Consider the following 22,950-nt stretch of genomic DNA (forward strand, 5'->3'; position numbering starts at 1 on the left):
GAAGACACAATTCGGTAAGAGACATCCATTCATAAAACTCAAATATAGCATGAATTATTCATGAACCATTAACAAAAAATAAACTTGGTGCTACCCACTTCTTGTCAGACATATTCACTTTCAATAGATATAGATATAAATATATTGATGAATTGAAACCCAAACTCTTTGAATTTGTGAGGGCTCATGAACATGAATTTAAAAACAAAACAAAACAAAAAACAACTGAAGACTGTACATAGATATAAAATCTCCCATGTGAAAATGGTAATATGTCTTATGGTTCAACGATTCAATCACTCTAGTATTAACAGTATATACAGGTTATAATTATATAATATGAATGTGGTAAATTTCTGTACGTTGAAAAAAAAAAAGACTTTGAAGGAAATATTCAAAGACTGGCCAATAATGGAAACACCAATAATATAGTGTGCTCAATAAACTCCAAATGAAGACAATTCACAACATCCAGCAATACCGGAACCAATGAAAAAAATCAGTCGCCACTCTTCACGTCAGTCAGTATTGAATACAACACAAAGCACATTAAATTACATAGATTAATGACAATATAGATCATGATTGAAGCCCATGGAATCAAATTCTGTGTACCGAATATTTCCCTGTGGTCGATCTGATTTTTTTGTAATAATATATTTATGTTTTCAATGGTTTTTGTTGTCATTGTTAGTTGAAGAAGGGTTTTGAGCCCGAAATATTCTGTGTTTGCTATTCTATTCTTTTTTTAAAGCTGTTATATTCTTTTTTGTTTATCACTTATTGGAATCAAATTGATAGGTTTTGACATTGATAGAACAATCCATTAATCACCAGTGAAGACTTGACAAAAGGCACTCAATGAGTTCCCATTTGCATTCAATGTAGTCATGACAACAAGAAATGAAATGAGTAGAAACCCCCCCCCCCCCCCCCCCCCCCCAAAAAAAAAAACAGAAGACAATAGAATGTGGTGGATGGCGCCCCTCTCATGGCCAGGCGATGTTGCCGTAACAGTCAGGTCGTGGGTTCACCTCCTCACCGCCGCCAAAGTTTTTATTCTCCATTGTCTTCGGGCACTCTTCTACTCATTTCATTTCTTGCTATTATCAACATGAGTGCCCTCTCCACTCACTTTTCCCAGTGTGTTCATGCTTTAGTGATGAGATGATGAGACAGACACGAGGCAAATTTCAAAGATGAATTTCTTTCACACGTAAACATCTGGTTACACCCCACATGCAAAAATAAATGGCAAAACTAAGTCACCTCATTTCAGTAGAAGGACAAAAAGTCACAAAAATACACCCCCCCCCCCCCCCAAAAAAAAAAAAAAAAAAACAAAACACCGATCAAGACAAAACTAAAAAATATTATTGGTGTTCTTTATATGTTAACAGATTTGCTATTTTGTTTTTTAAAAAAGATTTTCAATTCTGCCAGCAGAAATTTGAGACAAACAAACAAATTTTGTTTTAAAAAAGCATACCCATTGGATAATGAATGATTATGTCGCCATGCCATTTCATGTCAAATAATAATATTATAATATTGTGTCGCGATGCCATTTCATGTCAAATAATAATATTATAATATATATAATCCTCCAGGGAAACCAGTCAATGAACAAAGACACTTACACTCCCTTGAAAGGAGACAATGGAAACACCATTTGAAAGGAGACAATGGAAACACCATCATTCAGCCTTATCAGTCATCAAGACTTGGAGAGTTGTTGATAATAAAATCTATATAAAGTCACCTATCTCTATCTAAGGCTAAGAGGTCTGACACAGCATACAATACCACTCATCTTTTCATGACTAAAAGTATTGGTCACCCTGCACATCAACATTATTATCAAAGAAAAGAGCTACTATACCACATAAGGTTCATAGAGCAATTGTTTTTTTAATGCAACAACCCCCCCCCCCCCCCCCCCCCCCCAAAAAAAAAAAAAAAAAAACTAAATAAAAAAAATAAATAAATAAATAAATTTTAAAAAATAAAATAAAAAACAACAATACAAACAAACAAAAAAAAAACAATGACCGCCCTCACTCAATGAATCCAAATCTAGTTATTTATAGGTAAATGAAAGGCAATAAAAATATTTCATTATTTCTAAGTTGTAAGCTATTCCAAGGTATTCATTCCCCGCTGTCCAAATAACCAAATACCATATTACACTAGTGAGAGGGGTCTATCAAATCAAATCAACCAGCTGTTCTCCTTGGGATGACAATAGACTACATTACTCATCTACTTATATGTCATCATTGCAAATCTATTATTCTATTCAAAGCTACCGTAACTAACCAAACCCTAACACTAATTATCTCTCACAGATGCCCTTGCTAAAATTAAAAACAAAAAAGAAAGAGAAGTTTTTATTGTAAAGAGCTTATATAAAAATATTTTGTACAAAGCTTTTCTTCACCAAATGGCATCAGCCTTATATTTGCTGACATGGAAGCTTCAAGTAAATAAAGAAAACATGAATATGTCATGGAAAAGGATCCATTTATACATACAGCTTCCCTGAACTGTTGCCTTTCAAACAACCAATCCTTTAATCTTTTCAAAAATACACTCACAATACCAAACAAAGTCAGCTAGAATATTTAAAAAAAGCCGGCATTCCGGCTTCAGTCGGAAAAAGAGCATCCCTAATCTCTCCACAAATCTCTATTATTATTAAATCCAAAACCCATACATTATTGATATGGACATGCACAACCCCAAAACAGACACAAACCTCTATTCAATACAGACACAAACCTTTATTCAATACAGACACAAACCTCTATTGAATACAGACACAAACCTCTATTGAATACAGACAGACACAAACCTCTTTTCAATACCGACACAAACCTCTATTGAATACAGATAGACACAAACCTCTATTCAATACAGACAGACACAAACCTCTATTCAATGCATACAGATGCAAACCTTCGTTCAATATAGACACAAACCTCTGTTCAATACAAATATAGATATTATTACACATGCACAATCCCAAAACAAACACAAATCTCAAAAGTCTCATTACACGATAAAGACAGAAAGCAACATAGAAAGAAGAACAAACATTAGGGAGATAAAAAAGAAAGAGACAGGAGGATTGCCCTCCCTAACAAACAACGGTAGGTCAAGGAGCCCTGCCCAGCTGGTATGAATTTGAATGAAACCGAGAGCTTTAATCATCCTAAACATTTCAATCATGATAAACAAATGAAAGGCATCAACATGACAAAGTAAATCAATCAAATAAAATACACTTGAACGCGTGTGCAGTAAGACGTCATAACTCAGCAGGATTCACATCATGTCCATTTGGGACTTGTTTTGTTTGTTTTTAAGAGTTTTACGGAGCTTGCAACACATTTAGGTCATATCAGCACCAGTAAAAAGGAAGAAAATAGGATAGCAAAAAGTTTTAGAATTGCAATTCAAGAACCCAAGCAAAGGTAAGACAAAGAGGAATTGGTTCAAATAGGAAACAGGTGTAAATTCCAAGAGCACTATCAAAGTACTTTGTTTGAAATCACCTAAATGTCTCAGCCAGACACCAGCCAAAGATCCCAATAAGAGGAATACACTCAAATGTTTACAAATCATATGTTAAAAATAAAAAATAACAATACATAACAGATGATTTACATGGAAAAAAATATCATCTCCCAAAACTATAACTATACATTCAACTCGTTTCCTTCCCAGCCAAGGACTCTGGGCAGGGTCAGAACAAAACTAAGTAACCTCATTCCAAGACAAAGACAGAAAGCAATTTGGAAAACAGATATAGGGGGAAAGAAGACACAGTAAGTGCCTCCCTGCCCATGGGAGGTCAGGAACCCCACCCTGCATTTGGGACTTCTGAATAACAAATTCCTGGTGATATTCTCTCAAAGCATAATAAATGCAAACACATCTTTTCTTGATTCCATACAGCTAGTGAAAGGTATAACCTGTGTGTAAGTGAACTGTAATTGGCACTAGATGGGACCCATGAGATTATTTACATCTGTGAAAACTAAACGTTATTAAAAGCCATATATATCAGTCACAACAAAACACATCATTGTCCAAAGTGAATCATTACAACAATCTAAAATAAGAGAAAAAGAATACTTCTCTCATATTATTTCTCCTAAGGATACTGGTTTTAGAAAAAAAACAAATAAAGACTACAAAAAAACCCAACAAAACCCCCCCAAAAATAGTGGACAAAACAACAATAATAAAAACAACGAAACATACCCGACCAATGATTTTACCTTTCAGCACTCTTGTGTTACAGATAATAGAAAACACAAAATGACAAACCAAACTAGAAGAAAAAAACTTCAACTTTTATATGGCGCAATACCCACCAAATGGTGAGAGAATGTGAGTGTGAGTAGAGAAAAGAGTCTTTTCCAAGGACTTAACTATGTGCCAAGCAAGACTTGAACCTAGGACTTTCCGAAAGTGAGTGTCATATCACAATGCCATATCGCGCATGTGTAGAACATATAGCTGTAAAAGAATGAACAGAAAAAGGCAGATAACAAGACAACAAAAGTACAATTGAATCCATTATCCACCCACTGAATAGAAAATGGCCAAACGGGAAGCCAATTTCCTCCATATTTCACACCTTGATTTCATCTGTTCAACTGTCTACATCTATCCAACACCGATATTCAAGACCAGCACAGATAGCCACAATAGTTGGCTTAACATTTGTTTTAAAAATCAAAAATACAAGTTTGAAAACATGAGGACATGCATACCATTATTGCAAGTATTGTATGAACACTTTTATTGTTTTTATATATTTGAACAGCACTTGCAACACACAAGTGTCTTTTAAGCCAGAGGGGAAACAGAAGTAGATTATATAACAAATGTATTTTTTTGTATCTCACCTGGATCTTTCCCAAAAATATATTTGTACTGACTAATACTAATAATATCTAATACATGCATATATAATACTTAACACATATAATACAAGATTTGATTCATACATAATATATAATATTATATGGTGACATAAGTCATACAATCCAGGTAGAATTTACGAGGGGAAAAAAATAACCCCTCATTTCAAAATAAAATATAACATGACAACAGCCTATTGCATTCTTCTTAGATTTGGGGATGACATGAGAACCAGGTAGATACAGACACTAACCAACAAAAATTGCAAACAAAAAAAAACAAAAAACAACTTCTACTTCCATAGCATTTTGACAAAATGATTCTGAATGGCTTTCTTGATATTTGCAATGTCTTTGATTCGGTTATAAAATGTGACCACTTAAAGAAGAAAAGAACATTTTACAAATAGAGTCACATGCCTGTTTATCCAATTCTTTTGTTCAAAATTCAGCCAAGCAAACTCTAAATCTTCTTGTTCTTATTTCTTTCCGGGAATCCCAACCTTCCTGCTTCCATTTCAGCAGGAAGTGATTCTATTCCTTTCAAAGAGTAATATTATGATCTAAGTATATTAAAAATTATGAACTTAATCCAGATTTTAGTGCCATTATCTCTGAGGTAAGAGAGAAAAATACGTCTTTCCTCCTTGACTAAAGATCCATTGATGGTTTAACACTAAAGCAAAGAGTTGACTTTTCTGTGTATCAAATTAACATGAAAATCATCATGGACAGGCAACTAAGATTAAGTCACAGCTTTGACATGAATACTGAACAACAATGAAAAAAATAAAATAATGGGATGACAATAGACATGTTGATTAGTCATAATATATAATGTATAAGACGACAGAAAATATGCTGCATTTGAAAGACAAGTTGAAAGGAGAATGACAGGGAAACACCCTGAAAGATTTAATCCCTTTGTATCAACTAAAGAGTCTACTGAGGAGAAAGACTGTGGAAACTTGAATGAAAAAGAAAGAAAAAAAAAAGGCTGAATTTCTGGGTATACGTATGAGCTGCCATTTTTACTAAGCAGAGGCAGAGGGAGGTGGGTTGTTATTAAAGCAATAGCAGTTGTTGCAGGATTTTGCAGAGGGAAATATATCTCAGTTTCTTCATTTACAGAGTATCTTTTTTCTTCTTCAATATTGCTGATGATATAATTAATATATCATTATCATTGAGGTATTTAGTAGATGCGCAGAAAATTTGAGGCTCAATGAAAGACGAGTCCAGACAACATGTGAACATTTCCATCAAGTCATCAAAACAATCAAGAATCAAACATACAAACTATACAAGAAAATATATCTCAACAACATTGGCAGGTTTAAATATATAGTTTTTAAAATGAAAACAAACACATTTTTTCTATATTCTTTGCATAATTACACCCGTATCACATGATCATCAACCACAAATCAAAACCAATAATTTCATAATGCGCATCACAAATCATACATACAAACCTAACTGTTAAGATTATTCAGTAAACCCTAAAACATTTTCTTAAAACACAGCAAAATATAATTTTCGTTTTTCTCTTCAATGCTAAATAAGAATTTGAAGAGCACTGAAAAGAAAATGGATAAAGAAATTGTGAACTGTATTTGTATACGACATGGATTGTCAATAAATATCAACTCCAGTCACCAGTTCACTCAAATTCATTCAATATTGAAATATGAAAAAAATGTCACCTTTCCTGGATACAAAGAGTTATAATTAGCTGCAAATTCATCAAATGATGGTTGAAGTATTTTGTCGGGCCAATTCATCTCATTCTGATATTACTTCAAAAACTCTTTGTTCATAAAAAAAAAAAATATGAAATAAAGAAATTAGGCCTTTAGGTATAAATTGATATAACAAAAGGCCAATTCTTCTCAAATTGGTTTCCCTTGGTAACTCCCAACACTTGCAGTCATCTGAATTATAAACAAAGTTATTATTTCATAAAAAAGATATCAAATGATAATCCAAATCTCCATGATTTATTATTACAGACAACATTCAAATTGCTCAATGGAAACCAGTTTCAGGAATAAATGAAAACATCAAAACATGTTTGTGTATTAAGAAGAAATATTACAACATTCACAGAGATCACAAAAATTGTTGTTACAAGATAGATACAACTATATGAAGATAAAAATATCAAAATTCATAATGGGTATGTTTCAATGGAATACAGTACATTCTAAAAGTAGACATTTTAAGTGATTCACCATCAGACATAGGTAATGAAATTTCAAGTATGTGATGAGAGAATCTACTTCATTATCTTAAGATATATTCTTACAGATCAAACTTATGCTAAGCATATCTTAAACGTTCGATACCATATCCAAAGATAACCTGTCGCTTTCATTACAATGACATGCAGCAATAAAGGAATGAACAGTCAAATCATTTCCAAGTCAACAACACAATGATAATTATTTGAATTTATCACTCTAAAAATTCAGACTTCATTTTGGGCAGCACGTTTTAAGTCACAACATATTTTCAAAACTGATGAGTCAATCAGATCAACTCATAACAATGTTCTCTGGCAATTAGTAATCAATTGGGTATCTAAATGAACATCATCCAATGCCTTTAGTATGAGAGTAAATTGACACTATCCCTTAATTGGAGATCACTTGATCCAAATCAATGTTCTACAATGGAGTCAAGATCAAAGATAAATATGAAATTCTTAAGACTAAAATTTCACTATTTTCACCTAACAGCCATACCAACAAGAATCTATCGACTTTGAGAGATTTACATAAACTACCAAAAGAAATGATGGAAAATGGAGGCAGACCCACATTTTTAAGCACTCCCGCACATTAATTGTTAAAACTGCGTTTCATCGTTTTCACAGACTGTGTGAATGTATTTAGAGACAAATATCCTTACAAGGCATAACTAGATTACAAGTGTAGAAAAAGTAAAAATAATTCATAGTTTAAGAGAGAAAAGCTAAGACGAAGGAACCATTCTCATTCAGACATAATAAATGATAATTTATTATAATCATAATTTGAATCTGTGAGCTTTAATTAATATATTTTTATTTTCTTACCACCTCATCTAAGTCTAAACATAATATTTTGCAAGCTCCAATTCAGCAAACTTTCTTTGAGCTCCTCCCACAAGATTCTAGTCCAATTAAAATCGTGTCTCCAATAGTTTCCAGAAACGAAGCCTAAAACTGTTGTAGTTAAAAAAAAGTCTGTAAATATGCCATTTTTAAAATTAAAAAACAAAAACAAAAACGGGGCATCTGTTTCCTTTTCTACAATACGAATATAAGAAAGTTAGTTAAAGTTATGCACAGACTAACAAATTTCTTCCACCCATGTTTCAACACAAAGTAACTGTTATCATTCTCTAATAACTCCAAGAGAGAGTATTGACGTGTAAAACATCATCAATCTAACTGGTTTCCAACATATGTGCATTTCATTACTATACCATACCTTCAATACTATTTCCAATGTGGTTAACACAACAACAAATGATGGAAAATCCAACATCTGCATGTCTATACCATACCTTCGATACTATTCCCAATATGGTTAACACAACAACAAATGATAGAAAGCTGACTGGTCAGCTGCTCTGAAGATTGATATGCCCAATCAGCATTCAGGGTTTGCCCATTAATGGTTTTTAGCCTTGGTGCTCCTGTAGCAAGAATCTCAAACATACAAGGGAGAGGTTCAATCTGTCGCCATGCCACTGTGTTATTCCAAATTTGTCTCACCATCCGAAGATCTTCTAGTGTAGGTGTCATTAAATAGTGCAAGTAGAAGCCACGACATTGAGAAACATCAAGGTAGGTCAAAGATTTACTCATAATATAAAACTTTTTGATCCCAGAACAAGTCGGCATCCAAACCTGCATGTTACAAAACAAAACAAAAATAGGTAAATACAAAATCAAATTCAAAATTACAAATCAAACTGGTGTTTGTTTTGTCTTTAAGGGTTTTACGTCGCCTGCAACACATTCAGGTCATATTAGCACCAGTAAAAAGTAAAAACATTCTAGATGTAAATTAAAAGGACTTGAGGAAAAAGTAAGACAATGGGGAAATGATTCAAATAGGGAACAGATATAGATTCCAAGAGCACACTATTAGTGTACTTAGTCTTAGTTTGAGATCACAAAAACCATGAAATAATAGTGCTCAACTTTTTTTTTATAAAAAGAGCTATTTATAAAATATTTCAAGAATAATTATGATCAACTTCTATACAATATTGTTTAGAGCATTCACTCCCCTCAGGAAGTGAAAGGGAAAGTAGATGGTTGATTATATATGCGGCTATGTGGTCGTGTGGTATGACACTCGCTTTCGGATCGGAAGGTCCTGGGTTCGAGCCTCGCTCGGCGCATAGTTGAGTCCTTGGAGAAGGCTCTTTACTCACATTCTCTCACCATACTCAGGTGTAAAATGCGTACCTGACTGTTAGCAGTCTGTCCAAAAAAAATTATAACATCGCCTAACAGGCGGCATGTCCTAAATGTTAAATGTTGCTGTTGGCCAGGGACCCCTTGTAAAGCGCTTTGAGCACATTTAGTGGATATTGCGCTATATAAAAGCTTGTTTAAAAAAAAATTCTTCAAAAACATACACAAACGACATTTTACTACACTAAGCGAACACATTTGGAACCTCAACGAAAAGTAATTTACAAAATAGCATTACATGGAAAATCATCTCCAGAGCACAGACAGTCGTACTCCCCCTCCTTTAAGATTTGCAACCTCTGCTTAGAATAAAATTTCTACATCATCACAAAACTGAACATAGCAACACAGAATAGAAGAAACGAACTAACATGCAATATAAATACAATGCATTTCAGGACACAAAATGTTTGCAATTTTTACTCTGATTTTTCAGTCTGTTACCCGTGAAATTTCCCTATCCCATTTTATAGCCATGCATGAATTAAATAGTTATATAGGCTGTAGAATGAGGATTTTTAAATTTCGCGCTGTAACTGAGGACATTGTAAGCGAACTGTACTGTACATTATTGACAGGAAACATGATGGTGATTTTCCACCATGTTTATTACAAGAAAATGTTTGACATGGCAAAATCAGCGGAAAACTCTCTGAGAAAATCTGGTAAAACTTTAATCAATGAATGAAAGTCACTGTTTGCATTCATGACACAAGGAAGCAGCGGTGCCCTCCTGAATTTCCTTATCTTTAAATGTTAATATGAGAGGCAAACCAAATCTACCACTGTACACTTTTACTATTACATTGCCATTTGGTCCTGCAGCCAATGGAGATGGTTAATATTACATCAATATCAATATCAGTTTAAATATCATGAAATGGCAATACAAGCCTTCCGATTGGCTGAGTGGATTGAAAAAAAAAAAAAAAAAAATTCAACACACAAGATTTTTTAAATAAATGACCTAATGCTCTAATCAATGGAGCCACTAAAACCAAAAGTATTATTATTATGAAAATGTACAAATCTTACCTCAAGTAAAAGTTTCCTTAGTTTGCCAAGATCCTGTAATATGATATCAAGAAACTTCTGATCAAAGTTGGTGCTGTAGATTCCATATTTCTCCAACACCAAATTCTCCAAACGTTTCAACTGGCAGAGACTCTTGACACTCCTTTCAGACCAGTCAAAAGGGATTACAAGGGTTGTCAGATGAGGTGCCAAGCTTGTAAACCTTTCAAAAAACTGAACGAATAAGCGTTGACGTCTCCTAAACCTATGAACATAGTCCCTCGAAGACTCTTGACTACCTCTGATTGGTTGTCGTGATGGACTATCTTTCCAATTAATATCAGCATTTTTGAGATTAGCCATTCTGGCAGTGTTGATAAACAATTCCACTACAGATATAAATTTATCGCTTGGGTGGCTTATATCTAAACAAAATTGGAATCTGGTAACTGCAGGTTGAATTAAAGTTAAAAACCGACCAAATGAGAAAACCCTTTTTCTAAAGCAATGGTGACAAACCGGCTCTGTGTGAACTGGACCGACACAGTCATGAGGTAGACAAGAATAGGGTAAACTACTAAACTGGATTGTGTTCCATAACTGTGGTTTTTGAATCATTCTGTGCCATTCCCGACAGACAAGCATACTACGGCCAAGATCTGACTGTTTCAAAAAAGACCAAACTTTGAATTTGCAAACATCCGGTAATTGCTGAAAGGGAAAATGTTGGAGAGCTGAACAGGAGAGAGAAGGACTAGTATCCACGAGATCATCCATTACACGTACATCGTCACTGTACATTGGGATGTCCATAACAAGAGGAAAACTTGTACGATGGTAACGATCACCTTGGATGTTACCTAATGATCCTCTTCTTGTGGCCAAATTATTCAAGCTCTGGTCTCTCTTTTTCCCTGAGCCCCGTTTGCGCATCCTCATGGCCATTTGGGTGCTAGGGGGCCAACCTGCACTCATGGCAACTCCTTATACTAGCATCACCTGTCAACAACAAAAAAAGTCAATTTCAATTACTGAGCCAACATTTAGCTCTGTACATAGATAAAAAATTACTATAGAACTAGGTAAGGAAGACCAAATGATCCACTTTGACATAGGTGGGAATTGAAAATCATGGTTTCAGAGGGGAAAGTCAATCCACATAACTTTGCGCCCATAGATGGCACATACGGTACGTGACACTCATGACCAAATGCTTGGAAATGTTTGACATACACACTTTATATTTATCAAATTAAGATATTGTCACACCCTTTTACTGATCTGAGCAAAAATTATTTTTTGTGAATTATTATCCTATCAACTATCAAATTAAAAAAAAAAAATTATGATCATATCTTGAAAACAAGTGACAAAATCTTTAATTTGTATAAAGCAAATGAACTACAGTTTTATACATAACTTTTATCGGAAATCTTTTTCTTTGGAAACAGGCAGAAAATCCAAGACAGCGACTGTTTATATGCGTTTCCATGGCAACCACCCTCTATTTTTGAAAACAATTGTTGGTTGGTGAAAAATAGAAAGACTATATGGTTATACTTAGTATGAGTATAACAGAGCCCTACAGTCACAATTAGAGATTTTAGGCTTCACTGCCGACCTTCCCCTTAAAGTGGCGATCTTAGGAATTGATCATCTGTTAAATTGGTAAGAAGACTATAGATATCATTTGAAATGGATAAGACCACATAAACCAATCAGTTGACATGAAATAGCAAATCAAATAGTGGGACCAACCGTTTACAGGGGTCTTAAAAGCTTTTTCTTACATGCAATATGTTTCTACCAGGTTTTAACATTGATTGATATTCACTTTGGATGGAAACTTCAACCACCTGTACCCACACCTATTCTATCCAATAAAAAAGTCAAGCAGATAAGGGATCAGGCACAAATCACAACTGAAAATTGAAAATTACAGAGCGTAATATCAAAGTATAAAATAAGCACTAAATTAAATGAAAATTCAGAGTTAAAATGACATTATAATATTACAAAATTTGGTTTATAATTATAATGATGCAATAAGCATATCATCCTAATGATTAAAAAAACAAAACTGTTTGAATTAATCTCTATGTTAATTGTTATTATATATATAGAGAAGCAGAGTTTTGTTGGGTTTTTTTTTTTTTTACAATTTTGGATGCCTTAAAAACACATCATAAATTACTATGTACAGGAATCAACCCGGATCTTGGCTCCAGATCTGAAAACGAGCCAGCATGAAACTGAAACTGCCAGACAAAGCAGAAAGAATAAAAAATCCCATTCCCTCTTTTCCCCCCAAATCAGACTGCCTCTACTAAGGATCGAACTCGAACCTCACACCTTCTATGCATTATGATGTAGGTCAGGATATTCAGAGTAGAAATCTGCCGTCTTAAGAAAAAAGACAGTATGTGGCCTCTTATTCCAAGTAAACATACAGTCTTTTTCCTTAAGACGGCAGAATTATATTCATACTTTGTGAAGTATATAAAGTAAAAGCATTAAATCATCTTCAGACAGTACAGGTAATCTCTGTCACACCTGTTGACCGATAACCAGTAATTAATCAGGAGTCGGGAGGTATGATTATGATCAGGTCCGATCCCTAGGCCGAGATGAGACAGGTTGATTATTTGGGATGCAGGCCTGCATCTGCCCCCTGAAAAAATTGCCTGAAAATGCGTGGGTCCAGGTCCCCCTGAAGCCGAAGCTTTTTCAATATAATATGAGCAATGATCCCCATTTCCCGGAATATTTTCTTAGAATTTTACCATTTCAATAGGCCGTGAAACAAATGAAAAAGGATACTATTTTTTCCCCGGCAGAGCGAAATTGTCGGAAATGCCGACAAATTTACAGGCCCGGGGATGTTTTTTTTTTTTGGTATCCTTTCTGCTTCCGAAAGCTCCTCATGCTAAGGGAAACAACCCAAATATTCGCTCGACTAACCCTAAAAAAACCCCCAATAACTAACCCTAATAGAAAAAGAATCCTCCGACCTTGAGCTAACCCTAATAGAAGAAAAAAAAGGCTACCTCTATTTGCAGTAGTACTGTAACAGTAGTACTGCAAATAGTGGAATCGTTCATTTCTGTTATTTGCAGTTGTACTGCTCTGTTCAGGCAATGATCCCTTTTATCATTTTTGGGTTGGTTTGTTCTGTATTTGCGCAGTAGTAGCCTACAACAAATGTTTCGTTATTTTGCACCTAGAGCTTTATTGTATAGAGGATTGGGTGCAAAATATAAATAAACTACATTATTAGTATATTATTATTTTGCATTTCGTTGAAGATGATGTGTAGTGATGATGATGTGGTGGTAGTGCTGATGACAATAAGGATTATGATGATGTAATGCTGGTGATGGTTGCTGTAGTTGATAACGATGTGGAGGTGGCTGTGGATGCGGTAGTAATGGTGATGATTTGATGATGTGGTGGTAGTGGTTGCAAAAGTAGTGGTAGCTTATTGATAGAGGTGGCGATTGTTATAGTATTGGTAACAATGTGGTGGTAGCTATGGCAGTGGTAGTAATGATGATGTAGTGGCTGTGGTTGTAGTAGTGGTGGTAGCAATGACGACGTGGAGGTTGCTGTGGTAGTGGTAGTAATAATGATGATGTTGTGGTGGTGGTTGCAGTGGTAATGGCAGTTTATTGATGGTAACTTCTATTATTTGCAGGAGCACTGAGATATGAGTCATGAGCAATGGCTACAGAGAGAGAGAGAGAGAGAGAGAGAGAGAGAGAGAGAGGGAGAGGGAGAGAGAGAGAGAGAGAGAGAGAGAGAGAGAGAGAGAGAGAGAGAGAGAGAGAGAGAGAGAGAGAGAGGGGGGGGGAGAGTGTGTGTGTGTTTCTGGAACCTTTATAAAATGTATTTTACTAACTGTAAATAAAACAATAGACAGGGATTGATCTACTCTCATTAAGGTAATCTAACAGATAAGCTCTGGTAGATTTCAAGATGTGAACGAATGATCAAATCGAGGTGGGAAAATTGATTGGATTGGGGTAACAAAAACAAAACAAAAGACGACAAAGTCGAATTTCAGACTTGAAGGAAAAGCTGAAACGTTCAAAATCTCAATTCTCAGTCAAACAAAATGTTACAATCATCCCTTCTTTTCTTTCCTTCTCAACAAACTAACACACTTCAAGCCATTGAACAACACCGCCAATTTGGACAGAACATACGGTGTTGTGTTCAGTGAGGGGACTAAAACAAATTTTCAGGTCAGGAGAGCGCTTCTACTATTGCAAATATGGTGATTTTGCTGTGAAAATCACTATCTGCAGTACTACTGCAAATAAGCACTCCGAAAAAAAAACAAGCCTAGGACTGTTTTGTACCTTTCAATGATACTACAAAACACAAAATCAAAATGGCTGTGGGTAACCAAAACAATGGTCATGGTCATATTAGGACATTTCAAACTTTCACTAATCTATCAAGGTTTGATCTATAGTTTTAAAAATATTACTAAACATAATAAATTTGCACCTGACAGAAGAAGATTCAAGGTGAAAATACTAATTGAAAGAGTAAGATTTGCTAGACCGAGGAGCTTTCAAAAGGCATCCCCTGCTTGAACTTTATATGACAGTTTCAGTTTCATATATCAGTCAGTATCAAGATCCTTTGCCTTTACTTTTACTAGATATAACTATAATGGTCAGGACTCCCAGCTCTGACTATGACTATGACTCGGCTATCAGCACATCAGCCGTTGAGTTGGGTTGTTAGTGTTTTAGGAGTTGTTAGGGCAAGTACACTTGGAACTTAGATTTAGATTTAGAGAGGTGGGCCTTTGGCCTACCAACCTCCGCTGAACGTCCAACTCGCCTTGTGCATGCATTCACGTAAAATATAAAGATTTTTTTAAAAAACCTACCTCTGTTTCAAAAACTAGCATCTTTCAACTTTCTAAGAAACATTTTGATTTTTCAGAACCTTAGTTCGTTAAAAAATACCGGGCAATCTGACCCGTTGAGTCGAATGAAAACGAAATTTTGTTGTTTACACGGTTCAAAGGAAATGCCATAAATAAGCTTTCATGGACTTCCTGTGTTGTTTTTACAGTGTCACGTGACCGTTTTGAGAAATTTGTCGTCTGCTACAAATAATTAGACCAGTAGGGGGTAGATATTTTCGTTGGAGCAGAGAAAAAGTGAGTATTATTTCTTGTACTTGTAGAGAGGCCTAGGGTCCAACAGCAGTCAAGTTGATTGAATGAAAGAAAAAAGGCCTTTTTTATCCGCCGCCACCACCACCTTGAAAGAGTGGAGGGGGGGGGGGGTGCATGCAGACGAAAGGGAGACGTGTCGCTTGGTGACCTTGGTGACGTAGAGCATCTCAAGGATGCTGGCAGTTGCAAGTGTTCTTAACCCCTTAACAGCGAAGCTAATTTTTTGCTTTTAGATAATAGTTTGCTTTTATCTTTATTATTGTTAACGGGGAATACAGCGTTTCCACCAAGAGAGCAGTCAGACTATCGCAACTCGGACTTCAATTGTCTATAATCGTTTTGCCGTTACTTGTCTTTTGATGATAGAAGATTTGGTGTTAGGTCAAAGATCGAATTTCGCCGCTAAAAGGTTGCATTGCTACTGGATTTGCTCCCCCCCCCCCCCCCCACACCTTTTTTTTCACCTTAGTATTGTTGATTGCTATTTCCTTTTTTATGATTAGCAAGTGCCGTAGGAGTCTCACAGGATGCAGGAGTACTGCAATTAACCCTTTGCCAGTGACACTGATTTTTTTGTTTTCAAATAATAGTCTTCATTTATATTATTTTTTAACGCAGAAAAAAAAACGTTTCCACCATAAGAGCAGTGAGAATATTGATAAAAAGCGCTTTGAGCACGTTGGGTGGATATTGCCCTATATAAAAGCTCAAGTTTTTAAATTGTAATTTGTTTTTTGTCTTTTGATGAAAACGGTAAGATTTTATTTTTGGTCCAAGTAAGATTGATATTCGCCTTTAAAAGGTTAAGTTGTTTTGTTTTTTTCAGGTTTTTTTGTTTTGTTTTTAAAATGCGGATACGCTGCTTCTTCATTTTTTTCCCTCAACTGGCAAGCTATCGCTGTACTTACCCGCATGGCTTGCACACACAAAAGGATACATCTAGGTCACAAAGCCTTACATCCAGGTCACAAAATTAGACAACTAGGTCACACATCAAGACATCTCTGTTTCGTTTGTTCCAAGATAGCAAAACAAACCAGACGTCTTGGAGTTCGAAAGAGCTTTCCATAAAATATTTGGTATTTGCAAGACCCCCAGAAACCAATTCCCGATACAGCTCTTGTGCACGGTTACTTATGACCTTGATTTCTTTCGTACCCACCCCCAAAATCCCACTTATTGTGTGTTATAGGCAGAACATAATAAATAGCTGGGCTGCCACATGTGTGACTAAATTGGCCAAAGAGAGAATCTATACTTTGGCATTAGACACCCATTACCTGATGTCTTGGTTTTTAATCCTAGCCGAGTGAAGAGAAAAAAACAAAACAATCATACATGTATCTGCAAACAGCAGAACGCTTTCATTTTACATTGAGATGGGAAGGGGAAGGGATAACACTATGATAAGAGAGAGAGAGAGAGAGAGAGAGAGAGAGAGAGAGAGAGAGAGAGAGAGAGAGAGAGAGAGAGAGAGAGAGAGAGAGAGAGAGATGGGCGGGGGATGGGAAAAGATGAAAGAAACAACGGGTTGCCTGATGACGTAGATCAAAGGAATGTTACAGCGGTGTTCACGGAGCGTACTTCGTGAAATTTTACACTTTTACAGTGACACTGATTTTTTTCTGCAGATTGCTTATGCGGAATAAATCGTTTCCACCAAGAGAGCAGTAGTAAGAGTATATTTAGACTCGGGCTTCAATTAAATTATAAATCCCAAAGCTTGTCTTTTAATGATAACATTAAGACTAAGATCTGGAGTTTGGGGAGTGTAAGATCGAATCACGCCATTAATGGTTGAAATTGTTTTGATTTTTAAAAAAACAAACTCGCACACACACACACACACGGGCGCGCGCGGTCACGACAGCGAGGACCATCTATTGCTCTTTTTAAAAAAACCTTTGTTTTGTTTGCACGGCACCAGACGTAAACCCACACGATTTCGCGAGGAATGAATCATGAAAAAAATTAGGATATAATTTCAAACACAACTTTTGAAATTCATCAAGGATTGTCCAGTACCCAATGTTTTTTGATAGAAAACAAATGCATCTTCAAATCTAAACTGCTTTAGACGGTAAGCGGTAGTTTTTTATTTGTTTTTTTTCTGTCCAAACGAATGATTGTCCTGGTATGGAAGCTAAGTATTGGTAACACCGGCGCACCTCTCTAGATATCTCTATTTGAAACATTCTTGTAGGCACTTGCAAGAAGTAGCTCTCGCGAGTTGAAAACAGGCGAGGATTTCTGTTTCCGTTTTTGAGGGGAAAAAATTTAGGAGTGATTTTAAAATGCTCATTCTTCTTTCTCAGTGAAATGAAATGGCATGTATTATATATCATTGGAAAGGGCATAAAATTCTGCATACAATGATGCTAATATTATTATCTTCCTATATCATGATTTTGAGAAATCTTTGCGTAAAGAGAGTATATGTGTTTAAACGCTTATAACTTTTAAACCAGAGATGGTCCTTCTTAGTAAAAAAAAAGTCCTTCTGAGATACATATTAAAGTAGCTTCTCTAAAAATTTCAGAGCAAAATATGTTTGCACTCAAAAGTAAGAGCTCCCCAAAAGACAGTAATTGGCCTCGATTGTTTACAGAAGCTGCCATTTTCTTATACTGATTCACTTCCTGTCGTCTGCTGGGTTTGAGAGATAACTTCGTCAATCCACATCAAAACTTTACATCTTTATATCTTACAAAATATTCCATTTATGGAAGTTATTTTTGCAGGGTGGCCAACTTTTCAGAAACTGAATTAGGGAAAATATTTGGTTACCGCACAATAATGTTAAGAGTGAAGTAATACACAGCCTAATACTAATTTAATACTTTACAAAGAATGAAAATGAAAACAGACATTAAGTTGACATACCTGTAAACCTTGGAAGTGAAAGGGGTAACTTTTGACATATGTATCCTCTATCCAAGCTTAGGAGGTGCATTATGCCCTCTATTGAATTTGGTGCAGAAGTCAGAGCCTCTATTCTATTAATAAATATGACTTGACAATTTAAAACTAAAAAACTACACACACATTGAGACCACAGCATTACTACAATACTTTTTACACTATGTACATGATAACAGGCTTTGGTTACTGCTATTATTTGCCTTCTGAATGCAAGCTATCCATGGTGGATCTCTTGCATATTTGCAAGAACTTGTCAGTCAATTTGACAGATGGCATGCTTTTTTACGATGGTTTTTTTTCGGGAAAAAAAAATGCAGTTTCGGGACATCGGGAACGGTGGATCCATTTAGGGAATTTCCCGAAATAATCGGGAAGGTTGGCCACTCTGTTTTTGTTTTAAATTACTCAATTAATTGGCGTTTTCATGTCCATGCATTCATTATATAATTTACAATTCTCTTCCTTTTTTTCCGATTGATTTTTCACTGTTGATTTTGACGTTTTTCATCCTTTGACGGACGTCTGTCCAATATAGGGGAACGGGGGAGCGGAAGTTTTTAAAATCACCTATTTTAGACCATTTTAAACACTAATACACCACCTCAAACATTTATCAGTCCATATCTCTGCTTTTATGAGGTCTATTTTCATTTTGAAAAGTTCAAAGTGAACAACAAAATGACGCCGATTCAGTGGTGTATTTGGTCTATCTACATGTGAATAAATATTTTTCCTTGATTTCAGCTGTTTCAGCTCTAAACTATACCTTTCTCTCTCAATAAATAATTACTTTTCTGTTTGCAATGTATTATAGAGATGTTGAATTACCACATGTAAAAATTTCAAAGTTGTATCTGAAGCCGTTTCTGAATTATACTTGATTATCCATTGGGTTGCTGTGTTTTGGTCACATATTTTCCTATTAAGCTTCTATAGAGATTTTCCACCACATAAAAGGTCATAACTTTTTAACTAGAGAGGTGGGCCTTTGGCCTACCAACCTCCGCTGCACATCCAACTCGCCTTGAGCATGCATTCACGTAAAATATAAAGATTTTTTTTAAAAACCTACCTCTGTTTCAAAAACTAGCATCTTTTACCTTTCTAAGAAACATTTTGATTTTTCAGAACTTTAGTTCGTTAAAAAATACCGGCCAATCTGACCCGTTGAGTCGAATAAAAACGAAATTTTGTTGTTTACACGGTTCAAAGGAAATGCCGTAAATAAGCTTTCATGGACTTCCTGTGTTGTTTTTACAGTGTCACGTGACCGTTTTGAGAAATTTGTCGTCTGCTACAAATAATTAGACCAGTATGGGGTAGATATTTTCGTTGGAGCAGAGAAAAAGTGAGTATTATTTCTTGTACTTGTAGAGAGGCCTAGGGTCCAACAGCAGTCAAGTTGATTGACTAAAAGAAAAAAGGCCTTTTTTCTCCGCCGCCACCACCACCTTGAAAGAGTGGAGGGGGGGGGGGGGGGGGGGGGGGGGTTGCATGATGAAGACGAAAGGGAGACGTGTCACAACTCGGACTTCAATTGTCTATAATCGTTTTGCCGTTACTTGTCTTTTGATGATAGAAGATTTGGTGTTATGTCAAAGATCGAATTTCGCCGCTAAAAGGTTGCATTGCTACTGGATTTGCTCCCCCCCACACCTTTTTTTTCTTCTTTTTTTTTCACCTTAGTATTGTTGATTGCTATTTCCTTTTTTATGATTAGCAAGTGCCGTAGGAGTCTCACAGGATGCAGGAGTACTGCAATTAACCCTTTGCCAGTGACACTGATTTTTTTGTTTTCAAATAATAGTCTTCATTTATATTATTTTTTAACGCAGAAAAAAAAACGTTTCCACCATAAGAGCAGTGAGAATATTGATAAAAAGCGCTTTGAGCACGTTGGTGGATATTGCCCTATATAAAAGCTCAAGTTTTTAAATTGTAATTTGTTTTTTGTCTTTTGATGAAAACGGTAAGATTTTATTTTTGGTCCAAGTAAGATTGATATTCGCCTTTAAAAGGTTAAGTTGTTTTGTTTTTTTTAGGTTTTTTTGTTTTGTTTTTCAAATGCGGATATGCTGCTTCTTCTTTTTTTTTTCCTCAACTGGCAAGCTATCGCTGTACTTACCCGCATGGCTTGCACACACAAAAGGATACATCTAGGTCACACATCAAGACATCTCTGTTTCGTTTGTTCCAAGATAGCAAAACAAACCAGACGTCTTGGAGTTTGAAAGAGCTTTCCATAAAATATTTGGTATTTGCAAGACCCCCAGAAACCAATTCCCTATATAGCTCTTGTGCACGGTTACTTATGACCTTGATTTCTTTCGTACCCACCCCCCAAAATCCCACTTATTGTGTGTTATAGGCAGAACATAATAAATAGCTGGGCTGCCACATGCGTGACTAAATTGGCCAAAGAGAGAATCTATACTTTGGCATTAGACACCCATTACCTGATGTCTTGGTTTTTAATCCTAGCCTAGTGAGAGAGAGAGAGAAAACAAAACAATCATACATGTATCTGCAAACAGCAGAACGTTTTCATTTTACATTGAGATGGGAAGGGGAAGGGATAACACTATGACAAGAGAGAGAGAGAGAGAGAGAGAGAGAGAGAGAAAGAGAGAGAGAGAGAGAGAAAGAGAGAGAGAGAGGTGGGCGGGGGGATGGGGGGATAGTAAGGGGGAATGGGAAAAGATGAAAGAAACAATGGGTTGCCTGATGACGTAGATCAAAGGATTGTTACAGCGGTGTTCACGGTGCGTACTTCGTGAAATTTTAACCCTTTACAATGACACTGATTTTTTTTTTCTCCAGATTGCTTATGCAGAATAAATCGTTTCCACCAAGAGAGCAGTAGTAAGAGTATATTTCGACTCCGGCTTCAATTAAACTATAAATCGCAAAGCTTGTCTTTTAATGATAACATTAAGACTAAGATCTGGAGTTTGGGGAGTGTAAGATGGAATCTCGCCATTAATGGTTAAAATTGTTTTGATTAAAAAAAACCCAACTCACACACACACACACACACACACATACGAGCGCGCGCGGTCACGACAGCGAGGACCATCACTGACAGAATGTTGCAACGGTAAACCGGTTTACGTGTACATAGATCCTGAGGCTAGATGCCCCGTTACCGTGTACGTAGGCACTCCCAAAAAAAAAAAAGAAAGAGAGAGAGACACACACACACACATACTCACACACACACACACACACACAGAGTCTCACATCCTCTACGAACTAATTTTGCGCACCAATTTTTACTGCACTTAGGCACCAAATTGCATACCTATCTAGGGACACTTTTTTCCGTATCTTTTTCTCAATAAACTTTTTTAAAAACCTTTGTTTTGCGCGGCAGGCACCAACCATTGGACAGACGAAAAACACACACGATTTAGCGAGGAAAGAATCATGGAAATATTTAGGGTATAATTTCAAACACAACTTTTGAAATTCATCAAGGATTGTCTAGTACCGAATGTTTTTTGATAGAAAACAAATGAATCTTCAAATCTAAACTGCTTTTGACGGTAAGCGGTAAGTTTTTTATTTATTTTTCTGTCCAAACGAATGATTTGTCCTGGTATAGAAGCTAAGTCTAAGTATTGGTAACACCGGCTCACCTCTCTAGTTGAGATAGAGCGATAATTTTTTCACTTTAGTAAATGCTTCACTCCCCTTTATTTTTCTACGCTAAATTAATACCGATATCACTATTTTGAAAAATTCTTGCAAGTGCCTACCCTACATTCATCATTCATGAGGGAGTGATTGTCAATTCTTCAGTATTGAGCGGGAATTTTAAAATCAACATCTAAACCGTTCACTCCATTAAATTGCAGGCCAATGTTTACATTTTAAGAAGAAATCGTACTCGTCAATCTCAAATAGACGCTGGTTCGTGAGTTAGGGCAAGAAGGCCAAGGGCTTGGGAAGCCTCACAACAAACTCGAAACTCTAGGGCTAGGCATTCCTCTCGTAATTCTGCGTAGGAATTTGAATATATAATACCCATGCACTCATTTATATGGCAAGTTTAAAGAAGAAATCATCACTTACATGATTCCAGGATAAAAGAGAATTCAAGGCTCAAATTCCATATATTTATTACGCTAGACTTCTTTGTTGCCCTAACGGAGGCCGACAGAAACTCTCAGCAGTCGGTAGACAGGCCGGATGAGGTAAGCATCTAAAAACAACTGTCTTGTTTCAAGTCCAATACTTATTTATTCGATACTTGAAATGTTCCCATCTAACATCAGGAAATTTGATAAGGTCGTTTATATATATATACAATACAATAGATATATATATATATATATATATATATATATATATATATATAATAATATACATATATATATATATATATATATATATATATATATATATAT

General features: G+C 35.7%; 1 protein-coding gene across 2 annotated transcripts; it reads right to left on the reverse strand.

Annotated features, from left to right (window-relative positions):
• Positions 1 to 1,333: 1,333 nt before the first annotated feature.
• LOC144964959 (uncharacterized) lies at positions 1,334 to 22,753 on the reverse strand. 2 transcript variants are annotated; one of them, XR_013643950.1, is made up of 4 exons: positions 22,616 to 22,753; positions 10,444 to 11,421; positions 2,932 to 8,832; positions 1,334 to 2,877 (listed from the first exon to the last, which is right to left on the reverse strand). XR_013643950.1 is itself a non-coding variant. In XM_078899774.1 (3 exons), the coding sequence occupies exons 2-3, from the start codon at positions 11,395 to 11,397 to the stop codon at positions 8,476 to 8,478; spliced, it is 1,311 nt and encodes a 436-aa protein (XP_078755900.1). In that variant the 5' UTR covers positions 11,398 to 11,421; positions 22,616 to 22,753; the 3' UTR covers positions 1,334 to 8,475. The 2 variants fall into 2 exon arrangements, 1 of the variants encoding a protein (XP_078755900.1); XM_078899774.1 differs by having other exon boundaries at positions 1,334 to 8,832.
• Positions 22,754 to 22,950: the final 197 nt, after the last annotated feature.

Source organism: Berghia stephanieae, chromosome 2 (genome assembly GCF_034508935.2).
Source record: "Berghia stephanieae isolate SIO BIC M18660-M18661 chromosome 2, UCSD_Bste_1.3, whole genome shotgun sequence".
NCBI classification, from domain to species: Eukaryota; Metazoa; Mollusca; class Gastropoda; order Nudibranchia; family Aeolidiidae; genus Berghia; species Berghia stephanieae.

What these genes read in the sequence shown, in the direction of transcription:
- LOC144964959 (XM_078899774.1), bottom strand. Translation starts at nt 11,397, where the DNA reads ATGAGTGCAGGTTGGCCCCCTAGCACCCAAATGGCCATGAGGATGCGC. An exon ending in TAAGGAAACTTTTACTTGAG is followed by an intron (nt 8,833 to 10,443) that starts GTAAGATTTGTA and finishes TGTAACATGCAG; the next exon opens with GTTTGGATGCCGACTTGTTC.